The sequence below is a fragment of the Symphalangus syndactylus genome, chromosome 5, assembly GCF_028878055.3.
Source record: "Symphalangus syndactylus isolate Jambi chromosome 5, NHGRI_mSymSyn1-v2.1_pri, whole genome shotgun sequence".
In the NCBI taxonomy this organism is placed as follows: domain Eukaryota; kingdom Metazoa; phylum Chordata; class Mammalia; order Primates; family Hylobatidae; genus Symphalangus; species Symphalangus syndactylus.
Window position 1 is genome coordinate 52,191,515 of NC_072427.2, and position 27,206 is coordinate 52,218,720.

The 27,206-nt window shown below is 42.8% G+C and overlaps 1 protein-coding gene across 3 annotated transcripts in view; it reads right to left on the reverse strand.

The window, feature by feature from the left end:
- The window catches only part of GABRB3 (gamma-aminobutyric acid type A receptor subunit beta3), a 228,152-nt gene that overhangs the window by 66,236 nt on the left and 134,710 nt on the right, over positions 1–27,206 (reverse strand). For 2 of the 3 annotated variants that reach the window (XM_055278454.2, XM_055278455.2), the window contains exon 4: positions 7,750–7,970. In XM_055278454.2, coding sequence (XP_055134429.1) covers positions 7,750–7,970 — 221 coding nt within the window. Of the gene's footprint in view, positions 1–7,749; positions 7,971–15,385; positions 15,776–27,206 lie in introns of those variants that run through there. The other variant, XM_063640238.1, reaches the window with a different exon arrangement.

The following is a 27,206-nucleotide window of genomic DNA, read 5'->3' on the forward strand; positions in this document are numbered from 1 at the left end:
GACTCTTTAAAAAATGAAAGGCTTGAGTAAATGTAAATAGAATAAATCCTTGTAGGTGAACTTTTTGTGTAATTTAAAACCTTAAAATTCTTTTGATGTTCATTGGATGTCTGGGTCATTTCTAGTCAAATAAAAATTATGAGGAAACATTTCTATAAATTATAGAATGGTTCTCATACATAAAATGCTAACATTTGATAGGCAGTTCAGGATTTCTTGCTTCTTAGGTTTTTACAAAATTTAATATTATTAAGAATAAGAACTGCAGTGAATAATTTTGTATATAAAATATGCCAAAGAAGATGTGTACTTATTGAATAAAAGAATAATTTTTGTCTAATCCAGATGTGATCTCAAAGTTGTTTCAAATTATGGCCTATGCTAAATCTTTGTCCTAAAGTAAAATGACTGGTTACTTAAAAAACAGATAATGTATGAAAAAACAGAAAGTCCAAGCATGTCTGTATAAGGCTTACATAATTTTTTTTTTTGTTTCTCTGTATGTCTATCTTCATGCACACACAGAGGAACTAGAAAGTTGAAAAAGTTTAGATAATAATTGTTTTAAAATGAGATAGAAAATTGGAGAAGTTGGTTTAATTAACATTGGTCATAGTTAAAGCTCTTAGCATTGATGATGTAAATAAGAAATATTTAATGAAATACACTGGCAGTTTGACAATTCCTTTTTAATAGAGTTAAGCCTAAAGACCGATTTAGCATGAATACACATTTCACATAAATGTTGGCATTGCTTTATTTCACACTGTACTTACTCCTCTGCATAGACAGTATTAGCACTAACATGCTTACTGGTCACATGCCTGAAGTAATTTCTAAATTGCACAAAATGCATAGTGGTGGTGATGGACCTAAGGATATTAATTTATATACCAGGAACAAAAAACAATGGAAGTAAAAGAATAGGGAATAGTTACATTAAACTAAAAGTGCAGCTCATCCTTCATGGTGGGCCACACGAAGCACCCATTACAATGAAAAATGTGCTGATATTAACACTGTTATCACTGGTTATCATTGTTCAGGAAGGTGGAAATACAATAAAACAGAAATAAGAATAAAATCAATTGAAAATGAAGATTAAAAATCATCATAAGCAATATGATTGTAAGATTAAAATAATCAGGATTAACTAAACTGTTGAAAATAATTAAACATCAGACTGACTAGATATAATTTTTGATAGATGCATACTTAAAGGTAGTTATATACAAATTGACCATGAGCCTTCCCACATACTAGGGGAAAGCCAGCTAGAAAAATAATGGAGCAATGATTCTACTTCTAAGAGCATCACGCTTTCAAAAAGTGGAGTAAGTTTAGCAAGAAATGCTAAGTTAAAAATGGAAAGTTTAGCAGTCAGTGGAGTAAATGACAAAACTTTATTAAAAGCCATAAACAAAGACATGAATGCAGACATGCCATGTTCATGCAGGAAACATTGAATATAGTATATCTTTTGCTCTTGCCAAAGTAGTGCTACATGTGCATAATTTCAACAAACAACACAAGCTATACTTTTAGGAATTTGATAAAATAAATGATTCTAAAGTTAATGTGGAAGAATAAACTGGTAACTATTAGGACAAATAGCTAAGCATTTAAGAACAAAAAATTGGACATGGCATGGTGGCTCATGCCTATAATCCCAGCATTTTGGGAGGCCAAGGCTGGAGGGCTGCTTGAAACTGGAAGTTTGAGACCAGTCTGGGCAACATAATAAAACCCCATCTTTAAAAAAAAAAAAAAATAGCTGGCTGTGGTGGCCTGCACCTTCGGTCACAGCTACTCAGGAGACTGAGGCAGGAGGATCATCAGAGCCTGGGAGTTGGAAGTATTAATGAACCATGATTGTGCCACTGTACTCCAGCCTGAGCAACAGAGCAAGACCCGGTCTGAAAAGAAACAAACAGGCTGGGCGCAGTGGCTCACGCCTATAATCCCAGCACTTTGGGAGGCCGAGGCGGGTGGATCACGAAGTCAGGAGTTGGAGAGCAGTCTGGTCAACTTAGTGAAACCCCATCTCTACTAAAAATACAAAAATTAGTCAGAGGCCGGGCGCGGTGGCTCACACTTGTAATCCCAGCACTTTGGGAGGCCGAGGCGGGTGGGTCACGAGGTCAGGAGATCAAGAACACGGTGAAACCCCGTCTCTACTAAAAAATACAAAAAATTAGCCAAGCATGGTGGCAGGCGCCTGTAGTCCCAGCTACTCAGAGAGGCTGAGGCAGGAGAATGGCGTGAACCCGGGAGGCCAAGCTTGCAGTGAGCCGAGATTGCGCCACTGCACTCCAGCCTGGGCGACAGAGTGAGACTCCGTCTCAAAAAAAAAAAAAAAAAAAATTACTCAGACATGGTAGCGCACACCTGTAGTCCCAGCTGCTCGGGAGGCTGAGGCAGGAGAATCGCTTGAACCTGGGAGGTGGAGGTTGTGGTGAGCCGAGATCACACCACTGTACTCCAGCCTGGGCAACAGAGCAAGACTCCATCTCGAAAGAAAGAAGGAAATAAAGAAAAGAAAGAAAGAAGGAAGGAAGGAAGGGAAGGAAGGAAGGGAAGGAAGGAAAACAAAAATGTGGATAGCTACATCACATTCTACACCAAGATAAATTCCAAGGGATTGAATGCCTAAATGGAAAATATGAAAATATAAGTACTATGGAAAGGCTAAATGGAATTCAAAGTTAACTCTCATGCCATACTTTTTTTTCGATGAAGCACTACTCTAGAATTTGGGGATGGAATAATGAACTAGACAGAAACCATTCTTTTCTCAAAGAGTTTATATTCTCATGGTGGCTTCCCCGTCATCATAGATGGGAATAGTGAGTCAGTAAGTAAGAAATGCAATAAACTGACAAGATAATGTCAGCTCTGGATAAGTGCTATGATAACAACCCAGAAAGTTAATGTAATAGAAAGTGAATGAATGATCAGAGAACGGCTCTCCCTATGAGTGTGACAGCTGAGCAATCCTTAGTTACCTAATTACCTTCTAATGATGCTCAACACATAACCATCTAGACACAGTGTAGCTATATATAGCAAGAGCATGTGCAAAGGCCCTAGGACAGGGGCATGCCTGATGTTTCTGAAGAGCAGAAGGAAAGTGTGTGTACTGGAAGCATGACGAGGGAGAAGAAGAGTAGCAGAAAGGGCGAGGTCAGGACTGCAGGAGCCAAGTCCCCCAGTAGTGACACAGTGCCAATGCGAAGCTCATTTTGGAAATGGTCAGGATGCTGAGCTGCTCCCCATTTTGATAGGGGAGGCAAAGAGTGAGCCAACAGATAGCTCAGGTGGGCTCTTTGTAACGCAAAGATGAAGTTTCTGTGTTTCCAACTAAAGTGTGAAGTAATCTCATTAAATCCAAGTGAGGGGAGAGTTTGCAGAGAAGGTGAGGAATCCTTATAAGGAGCGGAAGAATAAAACATGCTGCGGGTGGGGAGCAAAGAAGTGTATGAGCCAGAATTTAAAGTGAGTCAGGCAATCTTCACCAGCCTTGAGAGATGAAGAAAATGGATAGATTACTTGCAGTAGCCTGAGTAATAATAAATTCCAAAGCAGGCATCACAATCCTAAAGCTAATATATACTTTATTGCTGGTGGGAGTGTAAATTGGCATAATCCCATCTAGTAAGAAATTTATCAGTATGCTTTTTAGTTGCATAATTTGGGAGATGGTGACAAAACAAGGGTTTGGGAGTTAGGGACGGCTGCATAAAAATCACAAGAGACCTAATACCTCTGTGAGTTGATATCTTTTCTGAGGAGAAAAGTATTTTAACAGAACCACCGTATAAAATAGTTTCAGAATAAGATGATAGTCAAACGAATTCGATGACTTAATTTGAATCTTCTGATATAAGTTCTGGCTTCATTTTAATATTGCTTTCAATCTTTAAGTATAGAAATGGCAATTTTGCCAACTTAAAGCAATTTTTAGCCACAAGTGGGAACTTTACAATGTACTGTCCAACAGATTTTGCAATACATTTCTCAGGCAAAATATGGATTATGTTGCTTTGATGACTCAGCCTCAGATTCCCAGGTGTTTTTTGGAGCAAACTGAATACTCTTTTGTGAACCCCCCTTGCCAACTCATAGCATCAGAGAAATGATAGGAAGATACAACATGTATGGCATGAAGAAAAGACCACATTACGAAGTACGCTTAATGATGCAAGGTGAGACGTTCAATGACATCCGAGGGCCAAGAGACTGAAAAAGAAAGTTAGGAAAAGGGATGATAACTCTGCCTTTTTACAAATAGAAGAAAACTTCAGTGCAGCATAAAAGAAAACAGAAAAGCTGTGACTGGGACAGGACAAAAGACCATTAGTCTCTTAGTCAGCCAAGATCTTCCTAGTTCCTTAAAAGGTTTGATTGTCCAAAGGAAATTGTCAAGGATTTATGTTTTATTTTAGGATGGCATGCATACCCTGTCCAGAGCATTCTCTCCCATCACATACTGACTTAAGCTGCTGCAGGGATATCAGTTCACCGTCGTATTCAGCTGAGCTCAAGCTGGTAAGAAGAGCAAGCTAGCGTTAGCCCAAGTTTCAAGCTCAAGGGGCTACAAGAGTCATGGGAAAAATGGCTCATGATTTAAAACAACCTTTTATCACTACAAGAATGTGATCACTCTTGAGCATCTGCATGAGTGGTCAGTGACTACTTTTGCAGAGTCATCAGAGTTAAGGATTAATGATTTCCCAGAATAAGGCTGAGGTGACGTACAAACCTACGTCATGGACAGCTCACCTACAGCCAAAGGTCTTCATCTAGCCTAGATAAAGCAAAAAGCCCACTGATACTGTTCCCATAATGGCCGGGCATGAATAACAAAAGAAGCCTAGAGGAGCTAAGTGGCGACTGACCTACCAGTGTAGGCTACTGCTGGATAGACAAGGTGAGAGCCATCCCAGTGTCCAGGGGTGAGAGAAATTCAGTCTGAAGGTGATACAGCCAGTCCAACCAGTATTTCAAGCACATAATCAGTAGGAAAGCAATCTCTGTTGGGCAGGACCTTCCCCAGCAGTACATTACAAGCAGGAACAGCAGGAACAACCCCAGCTCTCTGCAAACCTTCCACTATGCAGAATTTAACTTCAGTGTTCTCAGCTAAGCCAGACCTCATCCAGGCCAGGGCCATAGTACCTATTTACCAAAAGAATGCAATGCATTGTTGGGTTACACACACTGGCCCACTCCTGGCCTGCCATGACACCATCCAGCCAGTGCAACAGTAAAAAGACAGGGGAGGGAAGGTGGGCCTTGGGGCCAAGGAGAGGATGGAGGGTGGCTGATCCATGTGAGCACTCACATCTTGTTTTTTTATCAAACGTCACTTGTAAAATATATAAATGCTACTGAAGTTTACATAAGATAGCAAAGAATATGCATATATGAGTTTAATGATCAGTGTTGAGACTTATTAATTTGCTCTTTTGTCCAGAAGTTCAAATCAATCTCTAGAGCTACATGTTTTTTAAATATCAAGGCAGAAATTTCTAGAATAGCCAATTTCTAATGAGCAGATGACATAAGTTTAGCTGCTAAACACACGAAGAATGTGGTGGTCAGTCTGCACTTTGGAGATTTTCTTTATGACAGCTTATCCAGGTCCATATAACTCTGAAGAATTGTTTCAAAAATATGATGCTCTAAATAAAGAGCTGAGGAGTATACCTATACTATACTTGAAAAAAAAAAACAGCTACTTACTTAAAAATCCATTTACTGATTTAAAAGGCTGTTTGAGAGGCATAATGGATATAAATTTGACTAAGGCTTTTTTAGGTTATTATATGAAGTTTACTACTAAAGGTTTCCCATGGCTTATTATTACATTATTATTTAACATTTACATATGAACTTACAGACCAAGCAATTTTTGTTTTCTTGGTTTACCTTACTCTTACCTAAAATCCAACATTTTCAAAGAGTTGTGGAATTTATTACAGAGCTTTTATATGTATTACATAATTCTATTTTAACAGAGTTAAAGCTCTTTGCTTTTAACAAAGACATACGGAGACAGACTGACATACTCTACTTCTGGTAAAAAAAAAAAAAAAAAAGAATGCAAAAATAAAAGTGGAGAAAACCAAAATAGCCTACTTTGTTTAAAAAGCCAAAAATTCCTAGATTAATTTTTGTTATTTGCTTCTTTTTGCTCTTCCCCATCACACACACACGTGCACACATACAACACAATTACCACACAAAACACACACCACACACACATGCACAATGCACACCAACACAACACATATCACACACACAAACCCAACATACACCACACACACACAAGTACACACCACACACATCACATACCACACACACACAAAACTCAACACACACCCACACACACAAACTCACATGCATTTACACACACATATCAGCCTCTTTCACTTCAGTTTTTTTGGGTGTGGGGACAGGTAAATGGCTCCTCATTCTACGTTCCCAAGACTTCTGAATAGTCTTTTGTATAGCTGATGCACTTACCAGAACCTGAACCTCCAGAGCTTTACAACCACAGGTCTCATTTTCAGGCAAAAACATAAAATGCTGAAAACCTCCCAAAGAAACTCCAGGCTAGACTCTTTTTAAAGGAACACCATGGCTTGGTTGACATGTGCCACTTACCATTAAAAACATCTGATTTTGCTAAAATCCCAAATTCTGCTCTCTGTAGTGTGGTTCTGAGAAAGTCACTCACATGTTTTATTTGAGGCTATGTTAAATCATTCACTCTACCCGTCTTGAGGCATGAAAGTCACAGGGATGTGGATTTAAATATATACTGCTACGATTTCACTTATAGCTGTTAAAGTCTTAGTTCAAAGGCTCTGGGCTCACAACACTTTCAGATACATCTTTTCTCCAAGCTATCCACATGTGTCCCACTCAACACTGAGAGCCACTGCTAGAGAGTCTCAAGGGCACTTTTAGGCCAGGAGATCAAGAAACAGACACACATACACACAAAATACTGTTCTAAAATAAAACAACCCAAAAATCAGGCAAAAATCTATGCAAGAGACAGAAGGTTTTTAAGAGCACCATTTAGCAAGGTGATATTCAAAATAATTGACCACCAGCTGGGATGGAGCCCTATGGAAAGGCCTGGCAGTTTCCAGGGCAACCAGGGAAGCCCAGGGCCTCCTCACTGGGACTCAGGAAGACAGCCTGGTTTCCTAATTTGAGTGATTATATTACAAGAGCTGGAGAGAGATGTTTCTCATCAGGAAACCTCTCACTTAGTCATTCCCATAAATATTCGTGGCACTACCTCAATAAAGCTCCGTAGAGAGTAAACCCTACAATCTGCGCAACAGACATTTTTTTTCAACTGTGCAGACAGCTTTGAAAAAAACTTCACTGAAGTCACTGCAGGGTCAGGGCGATATTAATTACAGGCCTCTGTGGCTATGATATGGAAAAATCCATCCTGAGGGAATCTGTGTTCTTAGACATGGCAATCCAATTATATACAATTGATCCAAAGGTGGCTGTTTTTCAACTGCTTGATGACTATTTATAGTAACAGTAATGCCCCAAATTTTATGGTGATGAGATTTTTTTTTCTGCAAAGCTTTAGTGCTTCATAGATGCTTCCTAATTTATCTGAGGTCATTGCCTCACTTATGATAATCATCTCAAGTGAGATATTCAACACCCATGCACCATGCAACAGCAAAATTGGCCCTGAAGAGGCACACAGACCTGAGCCCATACAGCACTGTCCCATCAGGGTGAAGGCGGATCATGCGGTTTTTCACTGTCACTCCATGCACAAATGACTTTTTGTCATTTAAGAAATATGTGTCGGGCACCCATAGCTGGTCAGCCACTCGATTGTCAAGCGTGAGGTTGAGAGGGATCCCAGAATAGGCGAGCCTTTTATCTCTCCAATATTGTTGAAAATACATGGTTAAGGTATAATCCTGGGGGGAAAAGAAAAGAAAGAAAGTTAGTTTGTACTCAGCCACAGGTGTACTTCCTCCGCGACCAGCCAAATTCAAGTTGCAATCTACGCTCTGCAGTGAATAACCAGGAGAAATGGATGCCATTTTTATGCAGGATGGGAAGCAATGGCTGCTTTCTTGTGAATGCAAATACCAGCTTTAATAGGTACATGAATCTGTGTGTGTCACGTATAGATGTCCTCTGTTTTACTTAGGTTAAGAAGCAGACTAGACAAACTGGCATTTAACAGATAACAGCATAGAAATAAAGGGGAAAAAGTCATCGTAAAATCAGGTTGCTGGCGGGGAACTAGATTGTTCCCATGGATGTTCTCTCTCCCACCAGGCAGACAGGTGCTTTAACCACCTACGACAGATGAGCTCTATCTACAAACTCTCTCTCTCTCTGCAATTTGAGCCCCTTTCCTCTGGTTCTGCCCTCCATGAGGGCTATAAATACAAACCTTCCATAAACATCCTCTGGAGACACAAGGGCCTGTGGGAGGTCTCCATACCCTACCTATTGTATTTCCTTTTTCCTCCAGCTTGCCGTGGCCATTTCTACATTAAGTGGACCATACAATCACCCAGAGATGATGACATATTCACCTGGGGAAAACGGGAACCTGAGGTCAAAGCAGGATGTGGGAGGTGGGAGACAGACAGGGCCACGGTGTTGTCCACAGGCTTGCCCACAAAATTACCAAATATCTACGCGATGGTTCTGCTTTTGTTTTGCCAAAGCAGTTAGTTCAGTGAGAACAAAGTGGAAAAAAAGACAAATCAGAGGCTAGACATGGGGGAACAAAAGAAATTCTCTTTTTGTTGGGGGCAATCACTATTCAGTTCTAGAATGACCAAGTCTAAAAATCTGGTGATATTCACAGGACATTTCGCACCCTTCTGTGGAAGGATACAAGCTGAAAAAATCAAAGGTTAGGAGGTAAACTCTCCAACCACGGAGGGGAAAAAAATCGCTGCCATTCTGCACAAGCAGCTTTCTGAGTTCACACACTTTAAGATCATGTCTGCAAACATCCTCACTTGTGGACAGCGAGAGATGGACAGCAAAGCGGTTGAAGAATCCAGCCTTAACACAGGCCTCCTGACAAGCCCTCCAGTATTCTTTTTGCTCCACGCAGGGCAATTCAGTGTTGCTAACCTGATGACTGTTTATTGCTGCTCTCTATAGTGTTGGAATATAGAGGCTGATATAGGGACTGATAGAGGACACTGATCTGTCTTCAGGTGCTTGCCACAAGAAGGGGAAACAAAACCAGCTTGTACTGTATCACTGTAAACAAAATACGTTTTTAAGCTTTGAGTCCCATAAAAATTAAGAGTAGAAGGAAAGGCAAGGAAGTCGAAATGGGCTGGACAGTCTTTAGAGAGGCCTTGTCTTCAACTTAAAGGAGAGGCAGCATTTAAGCAGATGAAAAGAAGCAGGCATTTTTTTTCCCCAGACACTTTTGTGGGCACAGCTCTGTGCCTAGTAATAACCTATGGGGGCCCTCACCACCACCACCAATTACAGATTCTCACAGAGCAGGTGGCACTAAAGATAAGCCTCGGCTAGATAGACAGCAGGTACGGCACATCAAAAAACACACGGGGTGTTGCTTTTAAGGGCCTGATGGAAAAGCCTGTGGAGTGCAGTTTTGCTGGAATGCTGGGTTTATGGGGAAAAGAGAGCAGAGCAATGGGTCAGGCTAGACCCCAGGGCAGTGACCACAAGGTGGAAACTAGAATGCCACCTTTGCAGCCAATGAAAGCCACTGATAGTTTCCATGGAGCAGAGAGCCATGACCAAGAGTATTAACCGTGTCTTTTATTTCTGTATTCTGATGCTTTGTTCTGGGACCCTGTGGACCTTGGAGGGAGGGCCCCTTCCAGGGCTGGCTAATTCCTAGAGACGGCAAGCAACTCTCCTAGGACTGTACATTTCACATGCAAACCAACCAATCCAGAACTCACACCCCAACCGTCTCTTTTGTTTGTTTGTTTTTACAGTCCAGGTCTTTTATTTTTTATACCTATTATGCCATAAATTCATAGGGCATAGACTTCAGCGGCTTAGACTCCAACCACCTCTTTTACTGAGCTTGCACATTCTGGGGTCCCTATCACCCACCTAAACTGCCCCAGGTCCAGGTACTGGACAACTAAAGACAGCCCCTGTGCCCCCATGGGCCTGAAATTATTTAAACCAGCCAATTCTGAGCCTGCACACCTCGTGTCACCCATTCCTTCCCAGCAACCACAATAAAGGCATTTCCCCTCCCTCTGCTGCCTGACCCACCCCAGCACTCCCTGAGCAGCCCCCATGGCATGGTGTGGCTCCCTGCTGCTCCGGAACTGGGAGGAACACACTCTCCTCTCAATGGCAGTTGTCTCCTGATCTGTCGGTCTTGCCTGACCTAAATAACAATAAAACCTCCGGTTTAAAACACAAAGCCGCCTGTGAGGAAAACTAGCGTAGCAATGGTGAGTTCAAGGGGTAGAAGGGATGGCGTGCAGAGGCCTCCGAGGAGTGGACAGTGCTGAGTAGTGGGTAAAGCAAAGGCCTGAAAGGTTCTCGGACACTGGGCTGATGCAGAACATCAGGATGAGAATGCACCTTCACAGGGCATATTCCGCCCCTTCATCACCATTACCTTTCGCTGGTGTGGGTGGCGCGCTGGAACTGAGGTGTGCAAAGCTGTGGTTTCACGACAAAAGGAGGATGTGTTAGCGGTGGCGACCATAGAGTTTCTCTACTATCACCCTCCATGTTACATTCGTGTTGAAATAGAAGTTTCACTTGTTTCTTTACTCCTAACCCCGCACGCTTACGCCTGAGTCGCGATGTCTAGCGCCCTTCTCAGAGTCCCTCCGGATGGGCTTGCACATGGCTTGCCACGAGAAGGGAGAGAACTTGTCAGTCAGCCCTGGGAGCCTGGCTGTCACTCACAACCTGACAGCTCGGGCTCCGCATCTTATTTTGGACTGTGTCGCTCTCTGCACCACCGGCAGCGCCTCTCAGTTTGGGTCTTGGGTGTTTGCTTAGGTGACTTGAGTGGACTAGGAGGTAAGGGCTTAGGTAACAGCAACAGGGAAAAAACAGTATGTAAATCCAAACCTGCTGCATGTGATCAGCCACGTATGACAAGGACTGTCACATCAGTGGGGGCACAAATCAGTGTCCTCCTTCTTTTCTGGGATACTTACTAGCTGGCAACAAAGGGAAGGGGATGGTAAGGTCCAAGCCTCCCTCCACTCTCTTGCAGCTGGGAGTAGCAAGTGCAGGGTTTTCATGTTATGGGAGCCATGGTGCCGCCCCTTGTGACGTGCAGTGGTGAGCACTGAGCCAGGAACAGCGGGCAGCCGCTTGTGTGCGTGATCCCTTCAGCAAACTCCAGGCCCCGTGCTACCTAGTACCTCATTTAACTACGAGGCAGGTATTATAATTATTATCCTATATCGATGAAGTAACAAAAATTGAAGAGCTGAAGTAACTGGCTCCTCATCCGCTCCCTCCACTCCCTCAAACACAAGTAACCCGGGATAGTGGAACTTGAAGTGCGGGCCACTTCCTTTCAGGACCTGGCTCTCAATGTGGAAGCTCCAAGGGATGGGAGCTAAACAGTTTCTCACAATAAAGTGGAGTGAGCTTGGCAGGGTGGGGCTTTGAAAGGCTGTCTCTGAGCATGGAGAGTCAGGTCATGCGGGGGTTCTTCAGGGCAGTAATCAGAACTCTGGCACCACCAATTCCTCCTTCCACGCCCAACCCATCGCCAAACATTTAGCACAGCTGCTATAGAAAGATGCTTTGTAAAAGTATCCTTTTCTTCAATGCATCCCATACATCCCAGGGAAGTTAACCAATTTTTACATTTGCAATGATGTGGCATGAACCAAAGAGAAGAGCACAGTCACAAAGAGATGGAATTTGCATGGGATGGAGAGTCTATCAGAGTTTTGAATTCCAAGCCTGTCTGCAGAAACAGAAGATACTTTGAGACTTTAAAATCTCCAAGGATTAAAGGAATATTGGCTGTGGGGAGCAGAGGAGACACTGGATTCCTCACAGAACATGAAATGGAAATTAAGCCTTTGTTCTTTAACCTTAATGATCGAGGTGGACTCAGGTGATGTCTGGGTACGAAAACAAGAAATGACTGGGAAGGGTGGAGCTTCTCAAAGAACAGCCAAGCTGGCCACTCTGGGGCAGGGTGGACCCCTGTTGCTATGGTTCCTGCTGGCTGACAAGGGGTTGGGGAGGTAGCAGTGGACACCAAATGAGACAGACAGTTGATATCGTTTACAGAAGCAGCCCGCGTCCTCCACCAATTGAGTTGCTAACGTTCCCTCTTTTGCCAGACCCCCAGGCTGCACAAGAAACTATCTGCATCATTAGATACAGGCATGCCTTACTTTACTGTGCTTCACAGATACTGCATTTTTAACAAATTGAAGGTTTGTGGCAACCCAACGTTGAGCATGTAAGTCAATCAACACTGTTTTTCCAACAGCATATGCTCACTTCATGTCTCTGGGTCATATTTTGGTAATTTTCATAAGATTTCAATCTCAGTATTTCATTATTTTTATATTGGTTATGGTGACCTATAATCAGTGATATTTGATATTACTATTATCGCTCTGGGGCACCAGGAATAGCACCCATATAAGATGGCAAACTTATTGTACAAATGTTGTGTGTCCTCTGACTGATCTACCAACTGATTCTTAACCCTTATCTCTCCCTCTCCTTGGGCCTCCCTATTCTCTGAGACACAACAATATCAAAATTAGGCCAGTTAGTAACCCTCCAATGGCCTCTAAGGGTTCAAGTGAAAGGAAGAGTCACCCATCTCTCATGGTAAATGAAAAACAGAAATGATTAAGCTTAGTGAGGGAGGCAGGTCAAATGATTGATGTGCAAAAGATTTTTATAGGCCTAAAGTTAGGCCTTTTCTACCAGTTAGCCCAATTGTGAATGCAAAGAAAAAGTTTTAGTAGGAAATTAAAAGTGCTACTCTGGGGAATGATAAGATTAGGTCCAACAGCCTTACTGCTGATATGGATAGAATATCAAACCAGCCGTAACATTCCCTTAAGTCAAAGTTTAATCTAGAGTAAAATCCTAACTCTCTTCAATTCTGTGAAGGCTGAAAGAGGTAGGGCAGCTGCAGAAGAAAAGTTAGAAGATAGGAGAGATTGGTTCATGAGGTTTAAGCAACGAAGCCACTTCCGTAACATAAAAGTGCAAGGTGAAGCAGCAAGTGTTGATGGAGAAGCTGCAGCAAGTTATCCAGAAGATCCCGCTAAGATCACTGATGAAGGTGGTTACACTAAACAACAGGTTTTCAGTGTAGACTTTGGAAGAAGTCTTTTCTAATGGAAGAAGAGGCCATGTAGGACTTTCATAGCAAGAGAGAAGAAGTCAATGTCTGGCTTCAGAGCTTCAAAGGACAGGCTGACTCTCTTGTTAGGGGCTAATTGCAGCTGCTGACTTTAAGTTGAAGCCAATGCTCACTGACCATTTTGAAAATCCCAGGGCCCTTAAGAATTCTGCTAATCTACTCCACCTATGCTCAAAAAATGCAACAATAAAACCTGGGTGTCAACACATGTTTACAAAACTGAATATTTTTAACCCACAGTTGAGACCTTCTGCTCAGGAAAAAACATTCAAAATGTTACTGTTCATGTTCAATGCACCTGGTCACTCGAGAGCTCTAATGGATATGTACAAAGAGATGAATGTTGTTTTCACGTCTGCTAACACAACATCCATTCTGCAGCCCATAGATCAAGGAGAAACTGACTTTCAAGTTTTATTATTTAAGAAATACATTTCACAAGGCTGTAGCTGCCATAGACAGTGATTCTTTGATGGATCTGGGCAAAGTAAACTGAAAACGTTCTGGAAAGGACTCACCGTTCTAGATGTCAGTAAGAACATTCATGATTTATAGGAGGAGGTCAAAATATCAACACCAAGAGGAGTTTGGAAGATGTGGATTCCAGCCCTCATGGATCACTTTGAGGGGTTCAAGTCATTGCAGATGTGGTGGGAATAGCAACAGAACTAGAAGTGAAACTTGAAGATTTCCCTGAATTTCTGGAATCTCATGATTAAACTTGAATGAATGAGGAGTTGCTTCCTATGGATGAGCAAACAGTGGTTTCTTGAGATGGAATCTACTCCTGGTGAGGATGTTGTGAACATTGTTGTAATGACAACAAAAGATTTAGAAGATTACATAAACTTAGTTGATAAAGCAGTGGCAGGGTTTGAGAGGACTGACTTCAATTTTGAAAGAAGTTCTACTCTGGGTAAAATGCTATCAAACAGCATCCAATGCTACAGAGAAATCTTTCATGAAAGGAATAGTCAAAGTAATAAATTTCATCGTTGTCTTAAACTCCCACAGCTTTCAGCAACCACCACCCTTATCAGTCAGCAGCCATCAACACTGAGTGAGGCAAAACCCTCCACCAGCAAAAAGATCATGACTCACTGAAGGCTCAGATGATTGTTAGCACTTTTAGCAATACAGTATTTTTAATTAAGGTATGTATATTTTATAGACATAATGTTATTGGACAGTTAATAGACTACAATATAGTGTAAACATAACTTTTATATATCTTGGGAAACCAAAAAATTTGTGACTCACTTCGTGATATTTGCTTTACAGCAATGGTCTGGAACCGAACCTGCAGCATCTCTGAGGGTGTGCCTGTATTTACTTAGTTATTCAGCAAATGTTTATTGAGTGCTTACCGCCTGCTAGGCAACTTGGGGGAGGCGAAGATGAACCTGAGGCACTATGAGCCCTAAGGGGCTGCCCATGTGGCAGAGACAATAATTGCAGGTTCCAAGAATTCAAAAGCAATCTAGGTTAAGTGCTATACTAAACACGAAGGGATATGGCAATCAGAAAAATAAGCCACTTCTGGGAAGGATGACTACAGGTGAATTCTTGGAAAAACGACCATCTGATCTAAACCTAGAAGTAAAAGATTCAGCTAGGTGAAGGGCAGGGCGGCTGCCCCTAGAGGGCCAGTCTTGGGTATGGACATCCGGACAAAGCAGCTCCTGTTATCGACTGACCCTACACAGCTATTTTCGCAAAAAAAAAAACAAAACAAAACAGTGCCACAAGGCGAAGCAGAGGAGATGGCTCCACAGGGTGGACCTCACATTCTACCTAGGTTGGTGACCCTCCCAGGGTAGCTGAGGGAGCCCTAGAGAGACGAAAGCGGGCCAGCAGAGGCCTGAAATGGCAGTCCTCAAACAGAGGCTCTCAGGCCTTGGAAATCAGAGCTGGGAGGTGTGGGGGAGTCAGGTGCAAGAGCGCCTCCACTCCTTGTGACTGCCGAGAGCCCACGTCCCCGACTTTTACCTCTTCTGCTGGTAGGTGGCCCACATGCGGACACGAGGGAGTCTCCCGGTATCCCCGTGCTGAGGTCCCAAAGACTCGGAGAGCCTCCGCCACGCTAACCGGAAGTTGTGACTGTCGCTTCCTCTCCATCTCCGCTCTTTACAGGAGAGGCTGAAACTCGGGGAGGCGCAGGGGTGGAGTGTGGGGAGAAGCAGCTCCTGGGAGACGCAGGGCTTTGAGAAGCAGAGGCAATCAGGGGCGGGGCCTGGGGAAGAGGGCAGCGCGGAAGCGTGGCCCCGGGCGGGAGGAGGCGTGGTCTGTGGCTCGAGGGGCGTGGCCCGTAGCGGAAAAGGCGTGGCCCAGCTCAGGAGCCTGGTGGGCAAGCTCCTCCCTGTGCGCGGCGCTGGGCGGCGTGGGGAACCTGGCGCTGGGCGGCTTGGGGAACCTCGCCCTGGGCGGGTGGGCCTGATTAGATTAGCACACACCGGGAAGAGACAGGCTGCCTCCTGGCACTGGCTCTTGGCTGTGGCACAACCAGCCTTATCAGCACATCTAGACCGAATGTGTTGGCAGGAGAAGGAGGGGGTATTGGTGGAGAGGTCAGAGCTTGCGAAAATAGCAGCTTCCAGTGGGGCTGCGGAGACACAGCCCCGTGTCCAGGGGATACAAAAGCGTCCTCGTCCTCGGCTGTGGGTGAGCCCCACAGACCGAAGGTGGTAACAACTCCTCTTCTCACATCACCAAACTCTTCAGCCCTGGTGCAGCTTCTAAGTTCACCTAGCCCCTTCTGGTTATAATTAGATGTAACCTGACTTTAGAAAACTACACTCTTAGTGGGAGTTGAGATTTATAGCCATTCAAGCATGTATAAAATATCCCTCCTGTAAATTAATTGACACACTGAATATGTGCTCACCAATACTGACTCAAACTTATTTTGTTAGCAGGTGTCTCCACAGCCCTGGGCACCCTGAGAACGTTTGGCTTCTGGTTAAGGTGCAGTGCCAATCCTGAGATGGGGCAGGCCCTGGATGGATACAGTACTTAGAAGGCTCTAGGTAAAGGCAATGAGAGGTCCTGGCGCCCAGCAACCCTCCACGACCTCTGCCACCCCATTTACTCAGCAGTTCAACCCCAAACCCTCACCAGGGAAGGCCGCTGGGGAAGCCCTTGTGGAGCAATTATCCTTGGACTCCTGCATTCCTCGGCCAGGCTCCCGGAGGTGAGGCTGTTTCCTCTGGGTGGGCAGGAGCCCTGGGCCCCTGCTCTACCCAGTCCCTCTGTACCTGAAACAGCTGTCCATAGAAGGGAAAGCTGCCAGCACCTCTGGTTATACCGTGACAGGTTCCTGTGGACATTGCAGCCCTGGGATATGGGATTTAATGGAGAGTGCTCAGGCAGTGAGAAGGAAAACACAAGAGAATTTTCCAGTCCACTGGGAACTGAAACTCTCTGGAGTATGCTGTATAAATGTGAGTTGTTTTGCTGAATTATAGTGGTTTGAACTACTGTAGTTTATCAAAATCATTAGATAAGATGTCTTCAATCAATACCTTTCTTTCTCTTACAAAAGCCTTCTGAAGAACTTAGAATAAGCATGAAGAAATATTCGAGTAAGAGCTGCATTCAAAACAAAGGGTCTTTCTTAAAAACAGAATCTTTCTTAAAAAAAAGGGTCTTGCTTAAAAGCTTTGCAAACAAAATCACTTGAATTAAAAAGTCATTTATTCATCTTGGCTTATTTTGGGGATCATAAAGCCCTTTGATAATCTAATGAAATCGGGGCCCCTCTCCACAGAAAATACAATCTCTCTCAGTATTGGTGTGTGTATCAATCAGTTAGCACAAAACCCTGAAGTTCATGGGATGCGTGTTTTACAAGCTCAAATTGCTTTCAATACTAGTGGGTGGAGTTCCACAAATTAGTAAGTCATTTGTTTAGGATGTCTGCAGTGTTTTCCTATAGAAAAAAATAGGACAAAAAGGGTTGTTAGGTTTCACTCCAGATTATCAAACAATTTCATGCAAAGGTAAGAAGCCACGGTTCCTGGTGAGACACGAGGACTAGCCCAGGCTCCCTGTTTTGGAGCCACAGTGCCGCGGGGAGGCGAGGAAAGTATTGCTGGACCTAGAAGCTGTAGAGGAAGCCCTGAGTGCCGGGAGCAGGCATTCTGGAATACGAGCCACCCACGAGTGAAGTATTTATACATAGTGACTGTCCTTTCAAAATCTCCGGAGTATATACAAGCAGCAGCAACAACAAAACAAAATGAAACCTCAGCTCATCTTTAGGTGTATAATTCAGGCAGCTCAGATGAATTGCAGTAAGACATATAAACAACAAAGTTTCTGCCTGCTTTTGCAAATCTCTTGGCATTTATGACATTAAAATGACAAGAATACACATTTGAAAGTGGAAATATTGCTCATTATTCTGCAATTAAGTAATTGACTACATTCCTTAGCACAGGAAATGAAGAAAAAATTTACTATCCCTGAGAAAGAAATGCAATTTCTAAACCAAATTTAAATATTTAACTGCAGCTGTGAAAACCACAGGACACCTGCATTTGCATCTGGTTCAGCAAGTTTATGATACAAAACCTTGCAGGTAAGTTGTTCTCAGGTCAGGGAAGATGGAAAATTGTTTCGAGAAGCTTACATAAGCCCTAGGTGGTGGTGACTTCCTTTGCAGTCATTCCTACAAGGAAGGTTAGGCTGAGGGAATCAGCACTTTTATTAACAAAATTTATTTAGGAAATTCCAATCTATTCCATTTAATGACCAAAAACTGAATATCTAACATTACAACCAACTCTCCTCCCACAACAGACTTTGATGGTATCTAGCTTTCCATTTGTTGACTCTATTTGATGTTTAATAATAAAACAGCTTCCTTCTCTGCCTCCCTCCATCTTGCTTTAAGCATTGATTATCTACCAAAGGCCAAGAACCATACTTAGTGTTAGGGATCCAGAGATAAGGAAGACAGAATTGGTACCTTTAAAAAGCTCACAATCTAGTGGGGAGAAAGAAAAATGGATCCAAGTACAATTAGAGTGATTAGGAGAAGCAACTTTGGAAGCACACGTGCCCAAGTATCAAGTTGGCCTCCTACTGGCCGAGCAAGTGACAGGCGACCTCACTGTCTTATGCCTGTCACTGGATCTGTGAAGACTGCCTGCCACGCATTCTGAAGTCCTTAGCATGGGGAGGATGTGGTGTGCTGAGTTAAGTGTACAACAATGCAAAAGAAGTATATATGTAAGCGTCCTCTCACTCAGCCTAGGGCTGGCAGGAGGCTTTTCAGCCTTTATACCTCCCAGAAGGCAGAGTGTGCATTTATTCATCCACCTAAATGCTAAATGTAGTCAGAAGATGAAGTAGTCACCTCTGTATGAAATCTGAAAGGGCTGGTGAAAAGAGATATAAGTCTCCCAGGCCCCTAAAGCCATCTGAAAAGCTGGCATAGGATAGGAATTATTTTGAAAATGTTTTTCTTTTTAAGTCTAAAAAGATACTTTTCTGGAGTCAAGTAAGTTTGAAAAGCAAAATGATTGCACTGACCTACATTCAGAGGACAAATAAATTGTATTGTGAGAAGAAATCTGGAGAATTCAACCTAAGCCAGTGAGAACCAGGGAAATGTAAAAGAGATGCCCTTCACTAAATAAACTCTTCATGCAGGTGCTTGTTTGCCGATGGTGTTGAGTGTGCTGGAGCAAAATGTGTCAGACTCACTGGGTGACACCCTTGCCATGTTCCTTACTTGGGAAAGTTATCATTCTGAGCCTCAGCAACCTCTTGTGTAAAAATGAAACTAAAAATGCTCCTTTTGCAAAAGTGCTGTAGCCATTAATTGATGTAACAATGCTTAACACAGTGCTGGATTCATAACAGGCATTTGGAAAATTCTACTTTCTCTTGTCTCAAGAGCAGTGCCAGTCACCTCTGAAAGAAGAACCTCCAGAACCGAATGAAAAAGGACCCTCTTTATTAGCTGCCCCCAGCCCCACTGTTCTACAGCAAGTGCACACCAAACCACAAAGGAAAATGTGCTGTGTTTTCCTGAGATGCAGGTGAAGAAATCTCAGCCCAATGGTGTAGAATTCCCAAAATTATCTGCAGCAGTCTTCGTCCTTTGCTCTCAAATCCCAACTTTCATCGTCTACTCAATATCCAAATGTAATACAAGCTTGTTTCCTGAAATGTATCAGGTCACTGGCTTTTTTTCATAAAACATTTTTTCTGCTGTGAATTACTTTGAAATTACAAATTAAAATTAAACACAAATTTGTAAAAGAGCTACAGTGCTAATCAAAATGAAACCACTACCAGCCATCCTACTGCAGCTGACCCTGACAGCCACCCTTCCAGTGGTCCAGGGCTCACCTCCCATCCACTCTCTCTTCCCTGTACCTTTAGAAAACCCCATCCTATAGTCAAGTGTAATGCCCAACCTTTTTACTAACTGTTTTTAGACTCTCCCTTTTCCTTTAATCACCTAGCCTTGTTTCCACCTGAATTGACTCTCCCTTAGCTAAGACAGCCAGACAGACTCCATTTTGGCTCTTTCACTGGCAGCCCCTTCCTCAAGGACTTAACTTGTGCAAGCTGACTCCCAGCACATCCGAGAATGCAATTAACTGATAAGATACTGTGGCGAGCAATATCCGCAGTTCCCAGGAATTCGTCTGATTGATAACGCCCAAAGCCCCACGTCTATCACCTTGTAATAGTCTTAAAGCCCCTGCACCTGGAACTGTTTACTTTCCTGTAACCATTTATCCTTTTAACTTTTTTGCCTACTTTATTTCTGTAAAATTGTTTTAACTAGACCCCCCTCCCCTTTCTAAACCAAAGTATAAAAGGAAATCTAGCTCCTTCTTCGGGGCCGAGAGAACTTTGAGCGTTAGCCGTCTCTTGGCCGCCGGCTAAATAAACGGACTCTTAATTCATCTCAAAGTGTGGAGTTTTCTCTAACTCGCACAGGTACAACAAAGTGACTCCTCCACATGAGGAACATTCTCAATAAGCATTCCCTCTGCAGCCTCCTTTAGTTGTAAGTTGGTGACCTACTGTAGCCTTTTTTTGGGGAGGTTGCTTCTTCTCCCAAACTGGGCGCCAAAGAGCTAAAGGAGAGGGGCACCACCGTTTCCCACTCCTGATCAGCCTCTGGGTCTTGTTCTTCCACTGCTGTCTCTGGCCCATTCTACTTTCCTGGGATTTGGATGTATTGATCCCACTGCCTTCTGAACCTTTCCATCCAGATGCCCCACATGCAACCCAAGATCATGATGTCCAAAATTAACTCACTGTCTTCCTGCCTCAAATGTGTTCACCCACCCACCCACTCACGCAACCCAACCCAAACCAGAAGCAATATGCCAGCCTCTTTCATTCTCACCCTAACCTCCAACAATCATTCAGCCACTATGTTCTGTTGATACTATTTCCTAAAAATCTTTCATCTCTAGAATGGGATCATGAGGTCAGCTGCAGTGCTGAGGGCTGGAGTGTTTCCACTGATGTCGCCATGGCAACGGATTAGCAGATGAGTGCCTAGACTCACAAATTGCATCCCAGAAGCATGCTTACCCATGGTGTCTTGAGTATGGAGGTCAAATACCAGACCTCTGACATGTTATGGGTTAAACAGAATAATATAGGGAATGACCAGATGCCTCACGCTCTGTATGGGGGCAGATGTTCCAACTCAACACAATATTATATGAATGAACTTCTGGAATGTGCTGGTAAACTGCAGAGTCATTGCATACTCTCCCTTATTTAAAACAGGTATTTATCTGAACAATACTCACTAAATACTTGTGTATACATGTTTGTGTGTGTATGTATATATACACACGTATATACACACATGTATTTATAAAGAGAAAAAACTTTAAAAATTATATATATATATCTAAATATTAGATAATCTCTAAAGATTAGATAACTTTCCCAAGTTAGAGATATATTTATCTCTAAATATATATATATATTTAGAGAGGAAGAGAGAGAGACTTTATATGTTGAAACATATGTGTACTAATCAAAGCCATAGTTTTATTTTCCGGCAACTATCTTTAATTAAGAGAATTCCAAAAGGGAATGCACTGACTCCCAGTGATATCATTCTTCCAAAGATGCTCTGAGAACTGGCTGTGAAAAACATCCATATTGCTTGACAAGGCACCCTCAATCTCCATATTTCAAAGGTACTCAAACTGGGTGAACATTACCCCTGCAGACTGGCGAGTGATTCATCCCCATTCTGACCGTGCGACGTGTATTGGGCTGGATGATCCATGCCTCTGTGCTCTTCCCCTGCTTAAACATAGCTCCTGCAGATGACCATAGGTTAAGCATTCTATGTTCTTAAATAGTGATGGTCCTCTCTTGGGTGGCGTGATTTATAGTTTGTGCTATTAGATTTGCTAAACTGAGTATCACTTAAAATTCCTTCTCTGAATCCCTTCAAGAGAGCAGACAAGGCAAAAAAAAAAAAAAAAAAAAAGCTTAAACAGAAAGAAGGACGTTTATTTATCAGGAGGAATGATTTCTGATATTTGGCACAAGTGAATGCCAGAACCGTAACAGTCAACCTTTCTTAATGGGTTTTTTACTCCCTTTCATGTACAGAATGAGTATTTCTGTCTTAAGACCGCTCCCATACCCTTACACTGCGAAAATTCAATTGCCCTTTGATTTCATATATATGCCTCTAGATCAGGATTTGTCAATGGATTTCCTCACCTCAAAGACAAATCATGTGGATTAGTGATGCCACACATTTTAGAGTTCTTTCAATGTCTGAGATGTGCTATTTTTAGAGAGCAAGTCTATTCATTTCTGAGATCATGCCTATTTCTAGTTTCTGTGCAGAACTTATTAGATTATTGCTGTTAGATAAATCACAATATCAACAGTACTGCACTTGATATGGCTGAGAAATATTAGTTTGATAGTTGTATTTTCTGAATTGCTATTAATTGGAGAAATATTTGGATGGACGTCTCTGCAAGGCATTGCAAAAAGCAGCCCTTTCCTCTGGAATACTGTAATCAAAGCCCAGGTAGCCAGAAAGGAACTACAATGCAGGTTTCATACATCCAGTCAAGCACAGTGCCGAAGGAGGGAAAACACAAGTGTTAATCTTTAGATTGGAGAATAACAGCACCTTATTTCTACTTTTTGAACAAAGGACCTTGTACTTTCATTTTGCATTAGGCCCCTCAAATTACGTAGCTGGCCCTGCTTGTGAGTAGTAAACTAACCTTGTCCTTTGTCTCTGACAATTGAGATCCATGTCTTCCTCCAGCATCCATGGCACCAACTTGCTAGCTTGTAATTAGGGCAAAACAGACTCTCCACCATTCTGGACGCACGCTCTTCTGCCTTTCCTCCGACCTAAATGGCTCATCTTCTTTGCTGCTCCCTCCAATTCTGCCTCTTCTTTTTAATGCTAGAGGGCCCCAGGGCTCCTCTTTTTATGCCACCATCCACCCACTCTTTCCACCAGGCCTTGGTCTCTTCTCTATCTGCACTCCCTCCCTTAAGTGATTGCCTCTAGCTGCATGGCTGATCCTGATCATTCCATCTATATGCTTAGAATTCCTAAATGTTGTCTCCAACCAAATTTTTAAATCAAACTCCAGAATCAACTCAACACATTCAAATGGAATTATTGATCTTACTCTCAAAACCAATCCACTTGTGGTCTTCTCAGTTCACACAACGGCACTCTCTCCTAGCAGTTACTCAAGCCAACATTTCTGGAGTCATTTTTCACTCTTCTCTCACATTCTTCATCAATCTGTCTGAAATTCTATTGACCCCATGTTAAACACAGACACAGGTTCCACCATACCTTATCAGCACTGTTGCTACCACCCTTGTCAAACACACCATCTCTCCCCATTCCTAGTCTAGGGGTGTCCTAACTGGGTCCTTGCACTCTTCTCTCCCTCGGTCTTGTTCTCATTGGAGCAACCAGAATGATTAATGAACAACTGAAGTCAGATCATTTGCTCTCCTGTTCAAAACCCTACAGTGGCTCCCTGCCTAAGTAAAGCCTAAGTCAACATGCTCTGGCCCACTTAGCCTCTCTCTGACCTCACCTCTCATAATTGTCACCTTTGCTAGCTTAGTTCTGGCAACAACAACCCTCTATGTTGCTCCTCAAACAATCCGGGCATCCTTCCACTTTGCATTCGCTGTTTCTTCTGCCTTGAACTCTCTTTCCCCTAACAACCTTCTCCTGACTTCCTTACCTTAGTCAAGTCTGCTCAGATTCACCCTCCTGACAGTGGCAACCTGCACCCTCTACACGCTCCCATCCTCTTAATCCTAATCATACTCTAGATGATAGGTTTATTTATTGCACTTATTTATTATGTTTCTTTCCTTTTTCCCCCTGCTAGAACATCAGCTGCATGAGTGCAGGAAATTCTGTCTCTTTGGTTCACAGATGTATCTGCAGCATCTAGGATGGTGCTGAGCACAAATTAGGCATTGCATAAAAATCTACTGAACAAGTGTGGAGAAGTTCTATATAACCTGGTTGTTGGTATGTCCCTTCAGAAAAGATCTGTATGTTTGTTCAGAGGTGTTCCAGATTGGTTGATAGCCTTGGATTGCTTCCAGTGAAAATTTCTCTGCAGCTTAAAGTTAAACCCCAAATCCAGATTAGTACAGGCATGGGATACAAATTCTTAGGGCAGACATTGTCTTGGCCACCTGAAGCATTAGCGAGACAGACACATTTCCTTGTTTGATAGTTGGCGACCAGTTTTCTAGAACACCCTTTTACTGTGTACCCCTTTGATTGCACCAGCTCTATGAGGATTCCATTTCAGCCCTCTGCTTGGAGGATTTGCCTCCTCCCTAGCCTCCTGTTTCTGCCTAGCCACTGACGCCAAGCCACTTGTTTACCACGGGCAAAAGACCTCAGGCTTTCCATCCTCCAAGTGCAGCTTACAATGCTTTCACTCTTAGCTGGGGCTTCCTATTATTTTCTTATGAATTAAGTAATATATTTAAATATTGTGCATTATAATTTATCTGCCATTTCTAGTGGCTTTATATGGAGAGTTCTTTAGAATTGGTAGTCAATCATATTTCTGGACATTGAAGTCCCCATCCCTCATCAGCCCACCAGGGTTCTGAACCTGGTCCAAGCCTGGTCAGAGCAAGGTCACACAATGACCCCCAAAGGGCACTCTTTTGTCCTCATCCTACTCAATATCTAGGCAGATGCAGCACGGCTGAGAGCTTGTTCTCTTTATGCCTGTCTGCCCAGTCTCTGTGATACCGGCTCCTCTTGCCTTTTTATTTCACTGGCTGGCTGCTCTGCTCAGGGCTCCTGAGATAGACGGCACCTCTGTTCTAGGTTTAAAGGTTAGATTACTTCAGTTGAGCCCTGCTCCTTCCGTCCTCTCTTCCAAGGTGATCTCGATCATTCCTAAGATGTTTGACAAAAACCATAGCTGATGACACACATTTCTGGCTGAAGGCCGGAGACCCCTCTGAGTGCCAATCCCTTATCCAGCTGCTCTTCTGACACCTCTATTTTGTAGTCCTTTGTCATCTTTATTCCTTCTCTTTCCTTGTTTCCTAATCCAGTTCCAAGACCCACCCCAGTTGCCTTGAGTCAGAATCCCAGGAGGTAAAGCCCAAGGCTTGTATTTTTTTAAAAGCTCCATTTGGAATTCTTATTTTTGCATGTAATCAGTCTTTATGACATTAATACATATTCTGGTCACTATTTTGATTTAAACCTTTCAACTTCACTCAAATCAGAAAATTCTATTTCCTAAAATCAACAGTCTATATTTAGAAACATGCACATGTGTGCTGAGCCACTGGCAGAGGAACAGCCCCCACCACGCTCCGCCGGGAACTAGAAGAGTCTGTTCCGGTGAGGTGCAAGAACACAGTCTTCCACTCGCTTCTGGGATTCTAGTGGATGTCAATATGGTCTTGCTGCAAACAGTTTCAAGGGGGTCTCCAAAAAGCCATCAATGCCATGTCAACACCTGACATGACAGCAAGAAGACACAGGTCATGGCTCTTGCATCACCGGTTTTCAGATGGTTCTCACTGCAGCACAGGTGTCTGAGGATGGCCTCCGCATGAGGACCTGCCTTAGTCCAGGGCCTGATGCTATAATAATCATGGCCATCAACCCAATGCCCATTGTTAATTCCAAAATGACTAGGTGTTTCAGTAAAATTAAGAACAGAAATGAATACTTCAGAATACAGTAGACCCCCTGTATCTGTGAATTCTCATCTGTGGAGTCAAACCAAGCTCGGATGGAAAATATTTGAAAACCAAAAATAAAGGATGGTTATGTCTGTACCAAACATGCATATTTTTTTCTTGTAATTATTCCCTAAACAATACAGTATCACAACTATTTACATGGCATTTACATTTTATTAGGAATTATGAGAATAGAGATGATTTAATGCATACAAGAGGATATGTGTAGGATATATGCAAACACTACATCATTTTATATCAATGACTTGAGCATCTGTGGGTTTTAGTATGCTTAAGGGCTCCTGGAACCAATCCTTCAAGGATATGGAGGGAAAACTACATATCCAGTACATGTTAACTTTGCTTGCTGGTTACTATCATTTTGTAAAGGATACTTCCGTATCCTACAGCGTATTCACATAGTGTATTCATATAGAAAACCATTGCTCTTGCGAAATTCAGACATGCCGGTACATTCAATTTCTTCAAGCTGTTGGGTAATGATTGTGTTTGTTTTAATTCCTCTAATATCTGCCCCTGGTAAATGTAAACAGATGCTTCTAATTATTCCCTTTCAGTGATGATGCACACATATCAGGCAGGCAGATGGAAGATTTAGGTTTCACAAAGAGAAGGTGAAATGTCTATGATGCCAACAAGAGTCGTGAATGAATGATTTTCATTGTAAAAATCGCCATATTTTGGTTTGAAAGTTGGTAAATAAACAAGAACTATTAAATTACTCAAAACAGAGAGCATTGTTTTAATAAAGCAAGGCACACCCTCAGCTACAAGCTGCAGTCCTGTTAAACTTTAGCAAAACATCTCACACTATTCATATTTAAATGAGCTCAAGGGAGTTATGACAGAGGTATAGACCAGCCAAGCCAACCTGAGGCCACTGAATGCAAACTTTCCTGTAGCATCCAGATGGTGATTTAAAGTAGCAAAAGGTTGGCCGGGCGCGGTGGGCTCACGCCTGTAATCCCCGCACTTTGGGAGGCCAAGGCAGGCGGATCATGAGGTCAGGAGATCAAGACCATCCTGGCTAACAGGGTGAAACCCCGTCTATACTAAAAATACAAAAAATTAGCCAGGTGTGGTGGCGGGTGCCTATAGTCCCAGCTACTCAGGAGGCTGAGGCAGGAGAATGGCGTGAACCCGGGAGGTGGAGCTTTCAGTGAGCCAAGATCGCGTCACTGCACTCCAGCCTGGGCAACAGAGCAAGACTCCATCTCAAAAAAAAAAAAAAAAAAAGTAGCAAAAGGTCTCTATTCACCATAGCACTGGTTAAAGCATCAACTATCAAGTTAATTGTACATTTTCCTGATTTTGTGAGTAAGGTTGGATATTAAAATATAGGTTTTCCATATGTGAGAGTTGCCTCAAGTTGGATAGCAGCTAGTCGATTTTTAGTGTGAGAACAATAATTCAAAGTGTACTTTATGTTTCTCATTCCTTTGCAGGCACTGGCACTGCAGAGATGATTACACAGCTTAGAGATACACTGTCCAAACCTCCCATGAGTTTGGAATTGTGCATGCCAGATTCAGTTGTAACATAACCAGAGATG